At 34.7% G+C, this 18,150-nt stretch overlaps 1 protein-coding gene across 2 annotated transcripts in view; it reads right to left on the bottom strand.

Annotated features, from left to right (window-relative positions):
• Nucleotides 1–6,709: 6,709 nt before the first annotated feature.
• LOC150096978 (RNA-binding protein NOB1) overlaps nt 6,710–18,150 on the bottom strand; it is a 90,054-nt gene continuing 78,613 nt past the window's right edge. For both annotated transcript variants that reach the window (XM_090407876.1, XM_090407877.1), the window contains 3 exons: nt 12,632–12,729; nt 12,400–12,541; nt 6,710–7,917 (listed from right to left, as the gene is read on the bottom strand). In XM_090407876.1, coding sequence (XP_090264002.1) covers nt 7,648–7,917; nt 12,400–12,541; nt 12,632–12,729 — 510 coding nt within the window. In that variant the 3' untranslated portion in view covers nt 6,710–7,647. The remainder of the gene's footprint in view (nt 7,918–12,399; nt 12,542–12,631; nt 12,730–18,150) is intronic.

Here is an 18,150-nt window from a genome sequence, read left to right as displayed (position 1 = left end):
GTTAGAAGGCCTAACAATGGGAAGCCCACTATCTCTATCTTGCGCAGACCTTTTCATGGAAAAACTTGAAAAAGAAATTCTCTCTGCAATCTCTCCGAGACCATCTACATGGTGGAGATATGTGGATGATATATTCATCATATGGCAAGACAGCTTAGACAACCTAAAATCGTTTGTGGATAAAATCAACTCAATACATAGCAAGATAAAATTCACTCTGGAAGTAGAAAACAACCAACTGCATTTTTTAGATATCTTGATAGAAAAACAACCTAACAGTGTCAAATTATCCATTTACAGAAAGCCCACAGATACTGGAAGATATCTTCACTATACTTCAAACCATCACAAGTCACACAAACTGAGTATTATCCACATGTTGAAACATAGAGCGAAAAAGTTTATATCAGAAGAGGAGGATACACAGAATGAACTCTCACTAATAGCTAACACATTATCACAAAATGGATATCCTCAAAACATCATCAAAAAATATCTATACAATGACAACCCCAGACAAGAAGAATCCCACCGTCAGCACATTTCTACTGTAGTGATACCTTTCAAGTCAATTTCTTATCAAATAGCAAGAATACTAAGAGCCCACAACATCAGAGTGGTCTTCAAACCAACCACCAACATCAGACAAGTTTTAGGATCTCCAAAAGATAAAGTTCCGTTCTACAAATATCGAGGAGTATATTACATTCCCTGCTCCTGTGGTCTTGCCTACATCGGACAAACTTTACGAAGTTTAGAAATTAGACAAAAAGAACATGTTGGTGATGTAAACCACAACAGAAGCATCTCTTCCGGCTTAGCACATCATTTCTGCATGTCTAACCACACAATAGATTGGCAAAACAGCTCCATGCCATATCTCGATGACAACTACAGGCATCATGTATTTAAGGAAGCCACAATAGTACTAATAACCGGCAGAAACCTCAACAGAAATCAGGGTGTAATTCTAAACAGTTCGTGGAAAAACTTGATCCTCTCTCTCTCAATCAATCTGAACTACAGCTAGCCAGTAATCACATTATAAGTCTACAACAAACACGCATGCGTGATAATGAATAAGAACAATAAGTCATCTCTGTCACGTGAAACCTGTAACCATAGATACTAGTTTGATTTACAACGTTTTTTTATGTTCCTTTTAATTTGCATTTACTAACTTTCATATCTCCGTAATGCCTTGAAAAAGCCAGATAGGTTGCTGGCGAAACTGGTAGGTTTGAATAAATGTTTTTATTGTAAAATACTGGTCTGTATTAATAAAATTGTATTTCTAATATACCCATTAGGCGAAAGAAACTTTTTCATGCTACCATATTGGAGCTTCACCCTACAAAGCAATCCCCCTACTTCTTGCGACTTCTGCCCTGCACGTGGGCAAATGCCCCGAACGTGCGGTTGGACTTCTGCAAGGCGCTAGCTCTGTGTGTATGTGTTTTTATTATGCCATATATCTGTGCGGGATATGGCGATGTGAACTGATATTCAGATAACCGTCAGTGTGTAGAGGTTGTCTCTAAAGGTGTATGAGAAACAGTTATATAAAATTCTGTAACTAACATGCTTAAAAATGCCATAGTAAACAATAACTTTTTGCTTTACGTACAAAGTGATGGCATGAGACTGAAACAGGCCACTTGGCAAAAATTCATGATAGGAAGGAAAAGCGCTATTACACTCTCCCATTTTACTTTATTAACAAGTAAACTTACAATATCTAAGATCACTCATCATCTTAGTCACTTGCCTCCGGATTCTCATTTTCTTCATACTTCAAAGAAACCCAAGTGGCTAGATGTTTGCACAATAATCAGGATGTGACTTATGAAAGTTATGTAAATTGCCGGCAAAGGTTGGTCAATTGGTAGGTCTCTGCTACTAATGGCTCGGTTAAGTAAGTTCGAGCACGGTTAGTAGTTGGAAGGGGCCCAATCGTTCGATGCTGTTGGCACACTCTCCCTCGATGAGTCTTTGGACTCCCTGGAGGTGTCAAATAATAATAATAATAATAAAAATAAGAAGAGTAACTTTCTATCTGCATGTTCTTTAATAAACAAGTAACCTTATGAGCACTTTTACAATATGCCATATAAAGTATGAAGTTCATATTTTACAATATGAACTTCATACCCCAAATCTCGTTTCATCAATTTCCTGGCTTACAATTCTGTAAATGTACTACAGAACTTATAATCTTTTCATCCAAAAATGCATAAATTTACACTTTTCCCACATTAGCTGAGGGTGTAGGCATCCTTTGCTTACACTCTCAGCCAGTTTAAGCTATTCTGCAGATTCTCTACATTCACGTAACTATTACACTCAAAAAACAACTAGATATGCCAAGTTGGAGCATAAAAAATGAAGAAATTTTACAATTCCTGAATAGAAAACCAATCAACTGTTACATAAGTAAATATAAACAAAAATGTTTCGAACACCTAAATCGAATAGACAATAGTAGCAGGCTGTCAAAAATACTACACAGATATAAAATAAATGGCAAAAAAGAATTCGAAAACCAAGAATGTGATGGCATGAGACTAAAACAGGCCACTTGGCCAAAATTTATGATAGGAAGAAGAAGAGCTATTACAGTCTCCAATTTTACGTTATCAACAAAAAATTAGCTAAAGCCTTTTATTCCCCTATAGGAAGTAGGTGAGGACGTTTTAGCTCTAACTTTTGGAGACTGGGGAGGCAGTTTAATCACCACTGGTAGCGAATGCCACCAGTGAAGAGATGCGGCTGATAAGGGCTGTTATCTCGCAGTCCCTAATCCCAATACTATGTTTTAGTGTTTGAAAACAAGAGGGGTTCTACCCAAGTTTCTGGGAGAAAAACCCGCCAGAGATCGACTAACTTGGGAACCGGTCGAAAAAAGGCTTAGTAAAAGATTCTCTAGTCAGCGACTAGAATATAACTTGCGATGCTTTTCCTTCAGGCAGTCTATCGTTATGGATGATACATGCCACTTCCACTGAGCTACATATCAATAAACAACTCAATATTTCATTCAAATAAAATAGAGAAATGCTTTAAACACAGTATTCTGCTTCCACCTGCTTTCCTTTGGATTATGCTTCTGTATATATTACTTTATTTTATCTGTCCCTCAGAACTTGTATCACACCAGCAGCTCCATCTCCATTTTGCTCTAATCTGTGTAACAGAGTTCATGTAGTATCCTGTTAAATGCCTCTACAATATAAATATCATGTTGCCATTCCTTTAATCCAACTCAACTGTGAGTTTTATTTCCATTTCAATTTGTTTCTTAAGTTGTTTTATGATATCATGCATAGTTATGTTATAAGAAATTGCCTTGTCTGATCCCATTACTTTTTTGTGTATTTGTATTATAAGCTAATCAGCTTATAATTACAGACTATATCATAATGACATGCTAGTTCATTCAGTACTCCTAGATGGAAGTGAGACTTGGAGCCTCTAAAGAGAAGAAAATAAGTTGTTGGCATTTGAAATGAGAAGCTACAGCCATGCAAATATTCTATACACTGATCATATCACAGATCCTGAAATAAGGCAAAGATTCTTGGCCCTGCAAAAGAATCAATCCTTTTGCAGAGCCAAGCACCATAAGTTATTTAAAGGCCATGACCAAGTTATCTGACTTGGTCATATCAGCAGGTCCTTGAAGGACTTATTCCAGGAATGGAAAATAGAGTAAGAACTTGAATAAACTGGATAAATATAAAAACCGGAGAGGTGAAAGTTAAGTGCCATTCAAGGACTGAATGGGAGATTTCTATGAGAACTGTTTCCTGATAAACACTCAATGGTCATATTATGGACTATGGCAATTGGGTCAGAAATGCCTCAGTGAAATGTTAGGTACGATAACAAACTGCTTGAAAAGAAGTCAATGGGCATCATAGTGTGAGGAACAAACAGCCATGGTGTCCATCTTAATAAGATGTAGGACCTCCTTTCACTGCAAAGACTACAGCCTTCCTACAGGGTATACTTTCAACAAGCGCACCATAGTGATCAATCATTGTTGTAGGGTGGATGTCCCTTTACCTCATCTGACACTCGACATCATCCCACACATATTCAATAGGGTTGAGATCAGCGTTCTGTCGATGCTAGTCAAGTGTTGTGACATTCATGTCCACAAAACATGCAGTTATAGCAGAAGCTTTGATACAGTGCATTGGCTTGAAGAGACAATGGTCCATTCTGTAGAAATACCACAAAGCAGAAATCATTGCATTGTCCTAGATATCTCTTGAAGTTCAATATTTGTGGCACCACAGGTCCAAGGCCAAACCAGGAAACATAATATCATACCATCACACCTCCACCTCCGATTTAATAGTTGGGATTATGCACCCTGGTAAGACATTTGCCGGACATCTGCCACACTTGTCCATCTACTCGGTAGAGAGCATTAGCATAATTAAACAGAGCAACTACTTCAAATAAGTCAATTACCACATGGCCCGAAGATACGGTCAAAAAACTATTTCCACACTTCGCTCGTTCCTCAAGAATTTGCAGACTATAGAAAATACACCACTCCGGCCTATAGTTGAAGGGATAGATAGCCCGAATTATTACTTAGCCAAAAAAGTAGCGGCAACACTCGAGCAGTTGGTAGGTCATCTCCCCCTCCTATATCAAAAACACACACTTCATAAACATCATCAAAGACATGACAAACCAGACTACAATAAAACTATAACCATTCCTTACATTAAAGGGACACCAGATAAAATAAACAGAATACTACAAAAATACAACCTCAAACCAACCTTTAAACTTACTGCAAAATTAAAAAGTTTACTCAACTCATCCAAAAACCCCCTCTGGAGTATACCATATTTATTGCACTTGTAACATATCATATAGAGGAGAAACAGGATGCACAATTTCTATCAGACAAAAAGAACATAAACGACATATTAAATATAATAATTATAGTGAAGCTGGCCTTTCTGATCATGCTTTGAACACCTTAAAACACTAGTTGTCTACATCACACCAAAACATGGTATGAATGTTAAGGAAGCCTGTGAGATTATTACCAACCACCTCAATCTGAACAATAATGGTGGTCTAAAAATCCCAAACATATGGAAGGGATATGTTCGACCCACGGAACCTTCCTCTCTAAGAGCAACTATAAACAGGACTGTAGAAAATCCAGGATCCTAAATCAAAAATAATAATTGTAATGCTAAAAATAGGACATTGTTACTGAAAGAAAACTATCTGTAGGAAAGAATGTTTATTCATGTTATCAGAAATAGAATTTAGCTTGATATAGTTTATAAATAATTAATTTTTTTTTTTCACTAGAGATCATGTCAGTAGAATAAAGTGATCAATTCATTCGCTCTCTAGCTTACTGCATGTAATGTAACTTAGCTTGTCCTGTATATATTTGTATATGCTCCAGATGATGATCTTAATAAGAAGATCGAAACGTTGGGATATTAAAAGTTATTTATAACATGTTGTAAAGTCCATAATTTCTAAAATGAATGCTGATCACCATGTAACACTAAAAGAAAGGATTAATAAATGGTGGTCTGAGTCAATATTGCATCCTCAGAAGAATAGAACTCTCATCGTCCGGTAGCATCCTCTAGCAAGAGGGTTGCAGCAGATGAGCATAGAACTCTATCCAATATTTCATTTGGTTTACTTGTTAAATTTATTATAAAACCTACTGTAAATATATACACCTGTTATTTCTCCATGATATCCTGTACTGACTTTTGTGATTAAAGAACACATATTATTTTAAATTTATGTAATCTTATTCCATTTGAGTTTTCATTGAATTAATAACTTCCTCCTAGAATTAAATTTTTTCAATCCTTTTGTCATTTAATCTCCTGCCATTATTATTAATTCAATTCATGAGCTCACCATACAAACTCTGCTTATTCAGTTGCTGATTTCCACATTTGCCATCTTTACTAAAATTTATGCCTAAATAGCTGAAATATTTTACTTGCTCTACAGCTATTTTAGGCAGGAGATGAATTGCATTGCTTAGCATGAGACTACTGTCATGCATATTGAAGACTTGATAAAGTTCCATGTTTGGTCTCTAGAGCAAGGATTTTGGAATCTGTAAAAAATACATGCTTATTCCAACCACTGCACAAATGTACTATAGGTTTACAGATAAATCTTTAGTGGGTAGGAGTCACATAAAAAAAATATTATCCATTCAGGATGCAGCTGAAGTTTTCTGCATTCCTGTCTATTCATAATTTTCGTCTTTTTATTGTCGATTTTCTTGCCAAATTTGTTACAGCAGTTAATCAATTTACAAGAATTCCAATACTTGTACTGCTTTATTTAGGAGTAAAACATGAACTGCATAAAATAAAGATGCTGAGAGGAATATTTTTAATTTTGATATCATCCCAGGTGATATCTAGTTCACTGATGCAACTAATTTGCTTTATGTTTTGCACCACTTTCATTAAAGATAATTATTTCTTTCCTAAAATTTAAGTCGGAATACAGACTTAACGGATACACACACCAACATCTTACAACCAGTAAGTTTTCCAGTTTAAGTAACTCTCTTCTAGTGTGTAATGACTACTTCAGAGTGTGAAAAATGAAATTCTTGAACAGATACAACATACATGTGAGAGAGAGAGAAAAAAAACATGGTATGGCATTTAAAGAAATTGTCAAATAACTTTTTTAAATTGTTTATCATTTGCAACGAATATCAGTAAATGTAATATTATATTATACAAATCCACATCCAAGTATAATGAAAGATTTTGTCCATGGGGCTGTACTAAAATCACTATTCCATCATATCTAATGATAGAATTATTCCAGATGTTCATTATAGTGAATGAGCTTTCATCCACAGATCCATATTTTGCTGAATATGGTTTTTTTTTTTTTTTTTTTAAATATCAACCACATACAAGGTATAAAACCTATAACACAACAGTGCTGTATGTGGATTAGTGGTTAAGGCATAAAACAGGACCCAGTTGTCTTTATTGAAGAACTCCAAAGTCCTTGCAGGAAATGGTGTATGGAGACCATTCCAAAGAGAAAATGTAAAATGGGATGAAAGAGATGATGAGTTTTTTTTATTAAGTCTCAAGCTGAACTGTGTAAGGTTGATGTACAGCAGCTGCCAATGTTTTAAGTATCTACAGAAAAGTAGAAAATAATGGTGGCCACTAGATGAAGTAACACATGAAAATTGGCAGAGTGGCAGAGATTTTCTCAGAACAATCATCAAAAAGTCACTGGAATACATGAGAAAAGGGTCATCATATCTCCTACTGTCCTTCTCTGGACAGCATCAAGCACCTACAGAAAAGTTTCTGAAGTGCCAATACAAATGTGAGAATAGTATTCAAAGGTTATGCAAACCCAGGTTTAATGTAGTGTAAAGAGTTGTAAAAGTAGAAAGCAGAGAAATTTGATCTTGACTACAGACCTGAATATTCTCAAAGGTAAGGAGAGTGAAATGAGAACTTTCTTATAATAAATAAAAATATGAATGCCCACAGACTAATCATTTTAATAATGTTGGAAATGTCCATTTACAACATTATTAAAAATCAGGCTTCACTATATTATTATATAATATATGTAGGTTTTATTTTATAATCCTTTTCTACTATATCTTTTTCTATTTTCATTAGGATTTCTATGACTGATAATTTGTGTTTGCTTCTTGTGTATGCCTAAGTTTGATGCTTTACTGTATATATCGTGCATTGCAAAAGGAGACAGTCTTTTCACATAATCAGGATCAAATATATCAAATTTCTCTTGAGATAATTTTGATGGTCTGTTCTGAGGAATAGGCTGATCTTCACAGAGTACTGGGTTACTGGCATGTTTTCCTCCTTGAGGTAGTGGTAAAGAATACTGAAAAAATTTAGAAATACAGTTTTTAAATGAATATATTTAGCAGTCATATAGCAAGTTTTATATATAATTTATTTAAAAAAAAATCATCTACAGAAGCTGAGTTTAAGGAATTATAAATGTTTGTGACGGTCTTTAGGTAGAAGATGAATTTTGCCCTGTGTGGGACCACTGCCCTGTTTATTGAAGGTCAGAAGTGGCTTTAAAAATTCCATGTTTTATCTCTAGAGGAGGGTTTTCAATCTACATAAAAATATATATTTAAAAAAATAGAATAAAAATAAAAATTTTTTTCTTAGCTGTTTCTCAAGTATATGCATAAATCTTACCATGAACAATCAGTAGAGAATCTGCTTGAAATTCTTGCATTCAGTTTTATTTCCCTTTTTATAGATGGGTGCTGTGACAGCTCTACTGCAATCATTTGGAATTTGAACCTGTGACTATGCCTTCTGAATTATGCAATGCAGCCACTGGAAAACCTTTATACCTCCATATTTCAACATTTCTAGTTGAATATCATCTACTCCAGTTGCATTTCCATGTTTCAGATTTTTGATGGCTTTTACTACCATCATGCTGTGACTGCTTGTTTCATTTAGCAGTCTTTCAAAGGAATTACTATAGACTTCTAGAATATCTTCAATTTTGAAGTCACCTTTATCATCTTCAATTTCTTTTTTGGTAACTTTCCTTCATTTCTAAGCTTCTCAATAGACTCCAGAATATTTTGCCACCTGCCTGATATTTATTTTCTATAACTCTTACCAAAGTCTTCCCATGATTTTTGTTTAGTAAATGTTAAAAATACCAAGCAATTTTAAACCTGGTTTTACTCCATTTCCCAAGTAAGCAAACAGACAAACAAGTCAGGTTTGCACCTGCAAGTGATGCAAGTCTAGCTGATCCTACAGGTAGTGCAAGACCAAGGCAACTCGTGGTAAAGGTGGCATAAGCTCTGATCACTAATCTTAATATTTACCCTTAATGCCAAAACACATCTCCAAGAAGAGGATGCATGATGTTTTGTATTAAAGGCAAGAGGCCACTAGCATCCCCTTCTTGGAGATGTGTTTTGGCATTAAGGGTAAATATTAAGATTAGTGATCAGAGCTTATGCCACCTTTACCACGAGTTGCCTTGGTCTTGCACTACCTGTAGGATCAGCTAGACTTGCATCACTTGCAGGTGCAAACCTGACTTGTTTGTCTGTTTGCTTACTTGGGAAATGGAGTAAAACCAGGTTTAAAATTGCTTGGTATTTTTAACATTTACTATACCCAAGGTAAAATACTTTCTACATTTTGTTTAGTAAGTTTTACTTAGTGCTTCTCTCATACATTTTTTTTCTATATTCTCTAAGATCACAAACTGACTTACTTGCCAGGAACTTTCAATATGCTTTTTTCTTTTTCTTGACCATTGTTTTAACTTCCTGAGTCCACTATGGAGTTCTGATTTTCCTCTCCTTGCAGAGGAAAATCAGTTCTTATTTTCAATCTCTTTCATTTATTTCTTGAAAAATGTTTGTATATTTGATTCTACAGTTCAACTCTGAAAGCTGCTCCACTTTGATTAGTTTTTAAAACTTTCTTACACACTCTTCTTATCAATCAATTTTATTCTGTTCAACACTCAATGGTGTGGAGCTAACTGAATAAATTTTTATATGGAATAAGAGAGAGTGTTGAGCAGGATAAAATTGAACTCGTATTGTAAAGAAGGGTTTGTAAGAACGTTTTGAATCAAATGAAAGTTGAACAGCTATCAGATGTGAACTGTATTCTCAAATACACCAACATGATTAAAAAAAATTTAAAAAGTTTGAAAACAAGAATCAAACCTTGCAGATTCAGTGGTAAACCTTAAAGAAAATTTTGACTGATTCAGCCAGAGAGGCATGTGGTGAAGTAATCTGCAAGGATAGAATAATCAGAACTATATGGTGAACTCAGAAAGTTAAAGAGACAGTCAAGGAAAGACAGAAAAGAAGAAAGCATATTGAAAGTTGCTAGCAAGTAAGACACCTTGTGCTCTTAGAATTACAGAGAAAAATGTAAGAAAGCAAAGTACTGTGCAAAATTTGCTAAACAAGTCATGGGAAGACTAGTAAAATATTCTGGAAGCTATTGAAAAAGCTCAGAAATGGAGAAAAGAGTAAAGGAATTAGAGATAATAAAGTGGACATGAAAACGGAGGATAAAGATATTCTTGATGCATGGAGTAATTACTTTGAAAGATTGCTAAATGAAACAAGCAGTTCAGCTTGGCAGTAGAAAACACTCAACAGGAATGCCATCTGAAATATATACCTGTACTTGAAAGAGAAAAAACTATAACAAATCTGAAATGTGGAAAGGCTGCTGGAGTAGATGAAATTTGACCAGAAATGCTCAAATATGGGAGTATAAGAGTTTTATAGTGGCTACACTGCATAATTCAGAGGGTCGAATTCCAGATGATTGGAGTAGAGCACTCATAGATACCCATCTATAAAAAAGGGAATAAATTTGAATATGAGAATTACAGAGCATTCCTGGTAAGATTATAGCTTAAAAAATTGTGGAGGAGAAGCTTGGAGAAGAATCCAAGCTGGGTTCCGGCCAAACAGAGGTTGTCAGGATCAGATTTTATATAAAATAAATGGTTGAGAAATCATGGGAATATAACAAGATCTGTATTTAAGTTTTGAAGATCTGGAAAAGGCATATCACAATATGCCTTTCAAAATGCTTTAGTTATATGGTGTAAATGGGACATTATATCAGGCAATATATAGTCTCCATTTGAGTTGTAAATCAGAAATGAAGGAGGTACAGGAAGAAGATGGTTTGATGTTAAATCAGATGCAAGACAAGGAAGTACATTATCTCCACTTGACTCATCATCTATATGATACACTTTATGAAAGTAGTATTAAACCTGATATCAAGATTGGAGATGTTGATCTCAGCTCATTATGCAGATGATGTTATATTCATAAATAAATTCAGGACAAGTCTACAGGATTCCATGACCAAACTGAATAACCATTGTAATAAAATGTATGAAAATCAGCATTAAAAAGATAATGAAAATAGGAAGAAACATTGAAAACATCAAATGCATCCTGAATGGAGAACCTACAGAATGAGTAAAATATTTCAGCACAATTTTAGCAAAGATGGCAAATTAAATATAGAAATAGGCAGCAGAATTAGCAAAGCTGGTATGGCAGGAAGTCAACAGAATAAATTTATATGGAATGAGAGAGAGAGAGAGAGAGAGAGAGAGAGAGAGAGATTAGTCAAAAAACTAGCTGTATATAAGACAGCTAGTTTAGTGTTCAAAGGTCTTTCAAGATGTTCAAACCAATTTTAACTTATGGATCTGAGAGATGGGTTAGAAATAAAACTCTTGATCGAAGACCAGAGACCACAGATATGAGTCCTGAGAAATATTACGGAACTGAACAGATGGCATCAATGACAATATCATATTAAAAATGAGGATATTAGGAAAGAAATTGACATTGTTAGTATTCAGGAATGTGTTAGCAGAGTTCATCTCAGGTGTTATGGCTGCTTAAACAGAATGGGAGAGGAAAGATTAGCTAAACAAGTGTTCTTTGCTAGGATTCTGGAAAAAAACCCAGAGGAAAACCAAGATGTAGATGGATTGATACAGTAAAAAAGAATGAAGATAGAAATATAAGATCTGATAATATTGGAATGTTGACAGATAACTGGCTAATATGGAGGAACATTGTTGATAGGAAGTTAGTAATGATGAAACTTTTCATATAATATTATCATATTATGTCTGGAATTTGATGATGATGATGACAGTGTGTCGAAGTCAGGTTAGAAATAAAGTACCTGATTTAAAAAAAAAAAAACATCTGAAAAAAGAGAGTGAACATACGGCATCAATAGCAGAATCACATTAAAAGTGAAGATATTAAGAAGGAAAGAATGTATGAGCAGAGCTACTCTAAGGTGGTATTATGGTCACTTAAACAGAATATAAGAGGAAAGGTTAGCAAAGCAGGTATTTGATGCTTAGATGTTAGAAAAGAGATCCAGACAAAAATCAAGGTCTAGGTGGATTAATGCAATCAGAAGTGCTCTGAAAGACTGATTTATAAGATCTAAGAATGTTGGAGTGCTGAGTAATAGACTAATTTGGGGGAAAATTGCTGATAGGAGATGAGTAATAATGTAAACTTAATTAAGTAGTACTGTCACAGTATGCTCTATAGTTCTTGAGAGCACATATCAGGAATTTCATTCAGATAATCTAAAATTATCAAAATTCCTTAACTGTGCTTAATTAATGACTAACTTATTCATACATTTGTATTTTTTTACACTTTCAAATTAAATATTAAATAAATAATTTTATTTAATAATTTAGATACAGCTGGAAAATAGTATGAATAATGCACAATGAAATGAATAATACTAGCATGTTTCAGAATTATATATCTCAAATGCAACTTACTCTTGTTCCTCTGATGCTGATGGGTTTTCGAAAATTTATATTAATAGTTTTAGTGCCATGCTCATCGAGTGTTACAGCAACTCGCTTCAGAGTTTTGTTGCCACAGTTGGGACAAAATACCTTTGTCATAACACTTGTTGTCCTACAAGGAAATAATATTAATTAAATTTTGTTTAAGAAGGAGTACATTCAAAACTCAGGTATTTAAAATATAAATGAAACAGCTACTAACCTAAAGCATGAATGACATCGTAGTATAAAAGTCCTAGGATTCTTAATCAACATTCCTTCTATAGAAACAGCACAAAGCCCTATTTGAATCAATACATTCTGTAATAAAGGAAGAAACAGAGATTATTTTTATGATTATACCAAAGTAATTAGCAAACTGGAAGTTTATTTTGCAATTGGTTAGACTATAATAAATTTAGTTTAATCCTTTATCCAAGTGCAAGCAAGCAAAGTTTGCACCTGAAAATATCTTCAGGACTGAGGTAAGGTGGTGCACCACCAGGCAACTCCGAGCAAAGGTGGACCAAGCTGTCATCACTCCTTGTCTCAGTATCTCCCATAATGCAAAGCACATCTCTTTTCGGACATGTATACTGCTATGCAATAAGGGAAGGGCCACTACCCAGACTGGTTTCGACCTTTATTGAGGTCTCGTCAGTGGGAGGCAGATCCAAACGTGGAGATACTAAGGCAGAAGCAATAGGAGAAGTCATATTTACCTATACAAGTTGCCAACAGGTGTACCACCTTATTATTGAATTACTCTGGATTTAGAGAAAGATGTTGGAAACTCATATAGGTAAATATGACCTCTCCTATTACTTCTGCCTTAGTGTCTCCAAGTTTGGGTCTGCCTCCCACTGACGAGACCTCAATAAAGGTCGAAACCGGTCTGGTTAGTGGTCCTTCCCTTAATGCATAGCAGTATACATGTCTGCAAGGAGATGTGCTTTGCATTATGGGAGATACTGAGACAAGGAGTGATGAGAGCTTGGTCCACCTTTGTTCGGAGTTGCACCACCTTACCTCAGTCCTGAAGATATTTTCAGGTGCAAACTTTGTTTGCTTACACTAGGATAAAGGATTAAACTAAATTTATTATTGTAATTAGCAAATGTTTTCGGATTATCAAAAATGCACTCGAATATATTTTTCGATGTACCATAATTAATAATTTAGAAAAACCAGATATGACAATGAAATATATTGTGGTACAATCTTCTGGATAAAAAGTTTTCAAACACTGCAACAAAAGTAAAAAGGTGCTTCAAAAAATAAGGGAAAACAGCACATAGCACATGCTGTTATCTTATTTATTCTTCAAAGAATAGAAAAGAAAATTTTATTTTTCATAGTGAAAGTTTGAATGGGAAAGAGAACATCAGCATCATCTATTTCCTTTTAGAATCAAGAGATGACAATACACTGGGTGTTGTACTACTGCACCATCAACTGTAAGACCTGGACATATGCAGAGGTGTACAACATGATTCAATTTCAACATGTGTGCATGTGCTGGTAGGAAGAGAGATACTTCCAAGATGAGTGCATTAATTAATAAATTAACCTATTATTACCCCCCCCCCCTTGATGGTGTTTTTATCATGGTACGTGTATGTGGGAGGGAAGCTTGTGCATTCCAGTGATCTTGTGAGCTATACCTGTAGTATCATTGCTACCAGGAGGGCCTCCAAGCCAGACAAGTGAGGGAACAGATGAAGAGTCACCCTGGTCCTCCAGGCTGACAACCTCATCCCATAAAAAAATCAACTAGTCACAAAACATGTACCAAGTAATCTTCACTGGACAGACTTAAATAAATATCGACCCAGTGCTTGGAATAATGGTTTATGAATAGGTTCACAGAACGTGCGAAGCTTGTACAGAGTTGGATCATTTCAAGAAATCATACATGAATTAAATAGAAATAAAATGGATATAACACCAATACAAGAGACCAAATAGATAAGGAGAAAGATAACCTTTTGCTACTTTATGATGGAAACAACTATGATAAATATGAATTTGGAACAGGTATCATCATTACGAAAAAATTGTGGACATCACAGATTCACTGATCTAATTTGAAGCTTTTAATGAAAGAATAAGCAAACTAAGAGTATGGCAAAATGGTTCAAGATAACCCTTAATTCTATGAAAAAGAATCTGAATTCAAAGAAAAAGAAAAAATTCCCCAGCAGGATATAATCATCTTATTAGGCAATTTCAATGCAAAAATTGGAAAAGAAATTGAAGAGACAAATATTAATGGAGAAAGATTAATTCATTTGGCCACATCCAGAAATTTAATAATAAGCAACCTTTCCTTGACCGGTTCCCAAGTTAGTCGATCTCTGGCATGGGCAAGTGGGTTTTTCTTCCCCCAAACTTAAGAAAATCGACAGTAGTACCAACATTATTTCAGACAGTAACATATCTTGTTAGGGTTAGGTACCAAGAGAGGGCGGCACTTGTTTGTCAGCCTCTTCATCGGTGGCTGCTATAATTAATGATAGACATTGGCCAGCTATTTCTGATTGGCTACTGGTGGAGATTGAACTGCTCACTCAGTCTCCAAAAGCTAGATAGGGTATAAAGGCCTTGCCTACTCCCTATAAGGGAATAAAAGGCATTAGCTGATTTATTTATTTTTTATTTTACATGAAAATCTCCTGATGGTCATACATTCAATCAAACAGACCATATCATAATCAATAAAAGACATAGGAATTGTATTCAGAATATCTAGAGCTTCAGAAGAACTGAGTGTAATAGTGACCATTTTTTAACTGGTCACCATCACACTTAAGGTTAAAATAAGCAGTAAATATTTTTCAGCATATGCAAATCAACTGAGATACAATATTAATAAACTAGATATAACAGAAGAGAGAAGAAAATACATGAGTGTGAATTAAAACAGAAATTGAAAAATATGCAACCAGAGGAGAATAAAAATATTGAAAACATCTGGAATCATATCAAGGATAGCATAAAAGTAGCAGCAGAAATTTCAATTGGAATTCAAAGTAAAATACAGTATAAAAATGGTTCAATGAACAATGTGAATTGACAGTAAAGAAAAAGAAAAAAAGATAGCATCAAGGAAGCCAATAAAATAATAAGACAACAGAAAATAAAATTTTTCCATGAAACTAAAAACCCAAAAAAGCTACATATGAAATAGCAATAATCAACAATAGCAATGGACCAACACTAGCTACTAGGATGACATAGCAAACAGGCAGAGAGAGTACTTTAACAAACTCGTAAAGTGTGATGAACCTAATGTCTTTCAAACAGAATACTTATCATACTTGTCACCCAGAAATAATTAAACCTTCAATAGCTGAAGAAGAGGAAAGTATAAAGCAGCTCAGCAGGACTCAAAAACAACAATGCACCAAGTACTGATGGAATAGTAGCTGAACTCGTTAAAAATGGGGATAGTGAATTAAACACTCGTATACATAAGCTGGTAAAATTAATATGGAAAAAAGAAGAGATACCAGCAGAATGGAAAGAATCTGTTATCATTCCAGTATATAAAAAGAGAAACAAATATGTAATTTGATGCAGATATGTAATGACTATTGCTACTGTAAGCAAGCTACAAAATTTTATCTAATATTATACTAAAAAAAAATCCTACTTTATGCTGAAGAAAATATTGGTGAATATCAAGAAAGATTTCAAAGAAATAGATCAACAGTCAGCCAAATGTTTACACTTACACAGATACCAGAAAAAAAAAATGGGAATACAATCTGCAGGTTCAAATTTTACTTGTAGACTTTAGAAAAGCATATGATAGCATTCGTAGATTAGGCTTTTAGGAATACTTCATAAGATAATACGTTTAATCAAAATATGCATCACTGAGAGCCAGCATTAGCTATTGAATTAGATCTGAACCTTTTGATATTAAGACAGGATTGAAGGAAGGAGATGCCCTTTCACCCATCCTTTTTAATTTAGCATTAGAAAAATCGTAAAAGATAACACAAACAAAACAGTAATATTAAGATATGCAGATATATGCCTCGTTGGAGAAAATGCTGAAGACATTAGAACAACATTTAGAAAAGTCAAAACTGTTGCTGAAAAACTAGGATTACAAATCAACCATGATAAAACTGTATATTTAAATGTATGCAGAAATCACAATCAAAGGGAAAACAACCATTTTATCATTGATAACCTGATTTAAAAGTGCCAACTCCTTCAAATATCTTGGAACATTGATTACTCAAGATAATAAAATTAGTACAAAAATAAAAGCAAGAACACATGCCTCCGATAGATCTTATAATTCGCTACACCATTTATTATCTTCCAAAATTCTATCAAGCAGAATTAAAATAGAAATATACAAGACAATCATTAGACCTATTATTTCACATGGAGCAGAAACCTGGAGCATAACAGACCAAATGCAAAGCACTGTAGATCTTTGAAAATAAAATCCTCAGAAAAGTCTTCATTTTTTATCCAGCTTCTTGAAGATACCTTTAAAAGACAACTGACTCCCCTTTTTAGCTACAATCTGAATCATTTATGAACAATGCCTGCTAGAAATCCAAAATATTCAATTCTATTTCCCTCCATTTCGCACTGTTTGTTAGGAACGATGGTCTGTCATGGCCAAATAGCTGGGCATGTTTGAAAACTGATTAATGCCCTGAGAGGACAGTTAATCCTATCCGCATGTATTATTGTTGTCAATTTCATGTGTTGTTCTGGGTGGTTTGCAGGATGAAAAATTCTGCCACCTTCATGAGACTGGCTAACTCACTTTCAACTGAAAAGTTGTGATAATCATTCTTCACATCCTAGATGGAATTTGAATCCAAGGTCTTTCCAAACTGAGGTCATCACTGAAACCGAGTGAGGTACAGAAGCTTATCCAGAATATTAATAACTCAGTAAATTATTTATTTATTTTGTTCTTTTGGCATTGTTTATACTGTTAAGGTCTATTGTGAATAACCTAACATTTATGTCCTGTAAGCCAGCCTACTAATTCTTTCTGATGTAGATGTCTTACCAATATACATGTAATTTAGGATTAATACAAGGGTTTAAATAACACAGAACTGGAGTAATTTGATGTGGCTGTTGATTGAAATTATGGCTGAAGGAAGGCTATAAAGCTAATATACAGGGTTAGCCTAAAAGAAATAGACACTTTCAAAGTTTTGCAGAAAGAAGAGTTTTAATAGCATGGCTGAAATACTTGCATGGTTTGAAGAGTACGTCCTGAAGTTTACATGGGTAAGTTACAAGTGTTCTATGTGTGACACTTTTGTAACACAACAAATATCAATGCGACAGTCCAGTTCTTCCCAAACACTTCTCAACATGTCCATGTCGACAGTCACAGCAGCTACTGTGATGCGTTGTTTAAGATCGTCCACACTTGTAGGGAGGGGAGGAACAAAAACTCTGTCCTTTATGTACCCCCATAAGAAGTAGTCACAGGGTGTTAAATACGGACTGCTTGGTGGCCAACATGTAAGAGCCATGTTCTGGGCGGTTGAACGTCCAATCCAACACCGAGGCAAATTTTCATCCAGGTAATTTCTAACTTCAAGGTGCCAGTGTGTTGGAGCGCCATCTTGGACAAATATGAAATTGTCATCGTCTTCTTGTAGTTGAGGCATCAGCTACTCACGTAACATATCTAGGTAAGTTATTCCACGCACTGTTTTTTCCTGGAAAAAGAATGGTCCATACGCC

The sequence above is a fragment of the Typopeltis vanoorti genome, chromosome 18 (assembly GCF_054136105.1).
Source record: "Typopeltis vanoorti isolate ZY-2024b chromosome 18, IOZ_Tvanoo_1.0, whole genome shotgun sequence".
Taxonomy (NCBI): Eukaryota; Metazoa; Arthropoda; class Arachnida; order Uropygi; family Thelyphonidae; genus Typopeltis; species Typopeltis vanoorti.
This window is presented reverse-complemented; position numbering and strand designations above follow the sequence as displayed.